The following is a 4231-nucleotide window of genomic DNA, read 5'->3' on the forward strand; positions in this document are numbered from 1 at the left end:
TTTTTTTTTTTTTTTTATACTATTTTCATCTGTGTGGATCATGAACCTTGCTGGTCACGTTAACTATGAAATATTTGTAACACATTTCTTCAGCGGTTCAGTCAGTGTCTAATTTTGCGTCGGTAAAATCCAATATACAATTACCAAACCGAATCGATCAATACGCTGCGTTTTGACTATCTCTAAAAAAACGGTATAAATAAGTCACTGGAGATTTTTAAAAAGTCCAGCTAGGGTAATAATAAAGCGGCGGTCGATCGTGATGGATTCATCGCCGAACACTAACAAAGCGGTAACGGAGACGCGGTTCTCTGACCTCAAACATTCAAACCTATTCTCTCCTGCGACATTATCGAAACGCTAAAACGGTCCTTTTTCGAGTTCTGTACGGCTGTTCAGGCCGAGATGATCCCTTTACTCTGCAGCAACAAGGATGTTGTCGTCTGACGCTACCACCGGTTCTGGGAAAACCCTAGATTTCCTCGTCCCACTCGTCGAAATCATCCGTGGATCCCCCTCCTATACTCCTATCCTCCCAAGCCTCACCAGGTTCTCTTCAAGAAAGAAGATGCTCTGAGAACGCATCTGATGTCATCCCGATTGTAAGAAAACACTTGCATGCCGCTACAATGTATTTGCTACAATGTATTTAGATACGTGCAGGCGTGCAGCTACCATGAAGGAAAAAATGCATTTGTTTCTTTAATTATTTTGTCCAAGCTTGGAAGGAGCATCACTGCTTTAACATTCTCAGGTTGTTTCATGAGGCTCTCAGTAGTTTTTTTTTTTTTTCTGTTTTCCCAAACATTTTTCTTGCTATTTAGCTTTTGCTATTGAGAAGTTTTCCTTTTTGCTTACTTGCAGATGGCAAGAACTTGAAATCGGAAAGCTAGCCATGGGAATATGCCCTCTTGTTTCTTCCTTCAATGTCTGAAGTTAACCAAGGCAGGCTTTCTAATGAGGGTTTCACACCCGTCGAAGGCGTTACTTTTGACGACATAAAATTCAAGTAGGTTTCTATCCTTGAAACACTTACGATATCCTCTGTTTTCTTAGTTACCTAGTTACCATTTTGGTACAGTGAAAGTCCTTTACATATAGAGAGACATCAAGGCTCATATTTTAGGGGACACAAACAAGATTTTGTTGTCTCAAGTCAATGCGCTCTGAGACAAGACATCAACAAGTAGGCACTAGGCATTTCTCTGAATCCGAATGTTTTGTAATAAATGCAGGGACAAAACCCGGGAGAAACAAAGACAGCAAAACTTACTAACCAGGAAAGAGAGAGGACAAGCAGAGAAAAGAGTGAGAGGCTTGTGATTCTAGTAAAGGGTGAAGAAGGTTAACGGGGAAGCGGAGACAAGCAATCCAAACAGCTGAAGATAGAGAAAAGTTGGATCGAGACCGCATTGAAAAAACAAAATAAAGGGTTGATTACAGAAGATGTATATACAAAATTCACAGGATTTCATTAGAGCAGAGATAGGGTGGTGGTGGCCGGTGGGATAAGAGTAATAATTAGAGCAGAGAAAGGGCATGTTTTGAAAATAAAATGCTACAACAATAGCTTTAAGAATCAAATAATTGAATCAAAAATAAAAATAAAAAATTAAGAAACTATTTTAATAATCTTAGTTTTATTAAGAGTAATTAATCTTTTTATATAGATGATATCGTTAATCATGCAAACCTTCTTGTTTCATGCTAATGTTATAACCAAACATCAACTAAATAAAGACCACGAGAATATTTTTTGCCGGGTCCATTAATATTGGGTCTTAGCCCATTTAGAGTTTAACAACACTTACTGATTTTTTTCACGTTAGGCTTGGGCCAACGGATCTGTAGCTAAAACAGGAAACTAACAAAACGAACACTACTCTCATCGGAGAAAATGCACGGCGGTGGCGGATTCAATATCAACCCGCTCGACCGGAGGCGAAGTAAGCCAAAGGTCCGACGAAGGCGGCGTTAATGTAAGTAGCCGGTTCCGAGTGGCTATAATCGTCTCTCTGATCTGGATACCCATCGTTTTGATTCGGACCTCCTACGATTGCTCCTGTGAGAATGTTAGGGTTAGGGTTTTGAGTGTAGAATGATTGGAATCCGCCGTTGCAGCCTAGGGATTTAGAATGAAGTGAGTGTGAAGGAAGCGAAGATGCTCTGTGGTGGATTCTTTTGGGGAAATTTGATCCGAACCCAACCATGTACGACATTCTGATTGGGTTATCTCCGAGTATGTAATCAACTTGTCGCTTCGATAGGCTTATCAAGGCGTTTGGGACTATAACGGAGCTTCCGCAGTTGAATGTGTGTTTTGTGGCTTTCATGTATTTGGCGTAAGTCGTGAGCAAGAATGTTATGGAGGTTACGTATTGCAGATTGCTTTGAGGTAACTTGTACATTAACCCCCCTGTAAACAGTAAAGGTATTATCATTAGTCTAACATGTAGAGGTTTGTGTTGTTATTAGGCATTTGATATAGTGAATTAGATCATCACCTTGAGTGTATTGGGTAGATGAGGAAGGAGAATCTGGAAGGATTTGGCACATGAAATTCTCAGCTGCTTGCTTGTATGGTTCGAAGTTGATGTCTTTGTTAAGTAATGCTCTCTGCCAAAAGTAACAGATTTTTGTTTGTGAAATAGTGAGTCAGATAGTCTGATGCTAAAGCATGATTTGTTAATAAGCAGGGAGACAAACCCGTGACAGAAGAACATAGGCACCAGCATATTTGTTGTCCCAGCTGAAGATGTCAGGTTGATCTCCACCTCCTAAGGATTTTATAAAGTTTGCGTAATACGGGTTATTGGTTGCTCTCAGCAGCCAGGAAGCACCCCACATCAGCTCGTCCTGTCATCATAATAAATTCACATTTCAAAATGAGGATCACATGTTGTGGTAAGAGTGGTTTAGTTGCAGTGAATTTTTATAAAGATGAAACATATGAAAGTAGACCTTGTAACCAGAGTAGGAGCAGTAGAAAGGACAAACGGATGAAGAAAGGGAATCACTGTAAGCTCCCCTGTACTGAATGGCGAATTGCATCACATCCTTAGCTGTTGCCAGCAGCAAACGCGAATACTTAGAATCAACTTTTCTGAAAACCATAGAAGCTGCAGCTAGAGCTGCTGCTGTTTCAGCTGCGACATCAGAACCAGGGTTAGAAGGGGAAACAGAGTAAACTGTACGAGGTGTGTCCATGTCTTCAGGCCGTTCCCAGCATTTATGATCAACGTTAGGATCTCCTACCCCAACATAAAGCTTGCCGGGAGTGGCTCTAGCACATTTCAGCAGATAATCTGTGGCCCAACGGATGTTTACACGTGCGTTTTGCAGCTCAGGACCCATCCTCTTACCGTACTCAAGTGCGCTCCATGAGAGCATCGTGGTGGTAAACGCCATTGGGAAATTGAACTTCACGTTGTCGCCTGCGTCGTAGTACCCGCCGGTTAAGTCCACCTGCAATTCATATAAAAATTTACCTGCTTAAATTAGTTATCAATGTCACTTCTACAACAGGTTAAATTGATTGAGGGTGTGTTTACATGAGCGGAGGAGCCATCAGAAAGGCCAGAGCTAGCCCTCCATGAGAGTTGTTGGCCTCTAGGAAGGCGACCGGATCGCTGACCTTGGAAGAAAAGCAATGACTTGGAGAGAGCTTCTCTGTAGTTTTGGTTGGCATCAACATTGCCTGTGAGAAGAGACGAGAAAAGGAAAACAAAGAAGAAATGAGAAGTCATTTTCCAAAGACAGAGAAGTAAGTTGCTTTTGAGGTACAAATCTATTACGTGCAGGTCCACATATATATAGAGAAAGGGAGATGCAGAGATAAGAGAGAGAATGATCCGGCGCTGATGGAAGCGATAAATATGGCTTTTTGGGTAATCAACGTGCTCCTAAACAAAAGTACCTTAATTTCTCCAATCTAAATCCTCTTTTTTTAACTATTGTTAAACTTTAGTCTTCTTTATCTGTTCAAATTCCTCTTTACTTTTTCTTTGTAAATATTTGTCTTTTAAGTGTTGAAAAATGGAATAAACTAGGATTTGGCATTAGTGGAGGCATTGGGAAGCAAGAAAGTCGTAACAGTTTCTCCTATTTCCGAAGAAGTAGTATTTGCCTGCTTGAATGAACAAAATATAAACGCACATAACGACTTTGCGTCTTCTTGAAAATATACAGTTATGGTCAAAAAGACCAAATGCAAAACAGTAAAAGCGGGACT

General features: G+C 40.7%; 1 protein-coding gene across 1 annotated transcript; it reads right to left on the bottom strand.

The window, feature by feature from the left end:
• On the bottom strand, positions 1732–3846 carry LOC104750989 (endoglucanase 9). Its single transcript, XM_010472851.2, has 5 exons — positions 3552–3846; positions 2962–3465; positions 2707–2856; positions 2505–2616; positions 1732–2416 (listed from the first exon to the last, which is right to left on the bottom strand). Exons 1-5 carry the CDS (start codon positions 3744–3746, stop codon positions 1923–1925), a joined length of 1455 nt encoding a protein of 484 aa, XP_010471153.1. The 5' UTR covers positions 3747–3846; the 3' UTR covers positions 1732–1922.

This window comes from Camelina sativa, chromosome 16 (assembly GCF_000633955.1).
Source record: "Camelina sativa cultivar DH55 chromosome 16, Cs, whole genome shotgun sequence".
Lineage (NCBI taxonomy): Eukaryota > Viridiplantae > Streptophyta > Magnoliopsida > Brassicales > Brassicaceae > Camelina > Camelina sativa.

Bases quoted from the DNA above. Each gene is read 5' to 3' on its own strand.
- LOC104750989 (XM_010472851.2), bottom strand. From the start codon at position 3,746: ATGACTTCTCATTTCTTCTTTGTTTTCCTTTTCTCGTCTCTTCTCACA. The intron at 2,617-2,706 runs GTTTGTCTCCCT...TACTTTTGGCAG, and splicing joins CCTATGTTCTTCTGTCACGG to AGAGCATTACTTAACAAAGA. The intron at 2,417-2,504 runs GTGATGATCTAA...TACTGTTTACAG, and splicing joins ATCTACCCAATACACTCAAG to GGGGGTTAATGTACAAGTTA.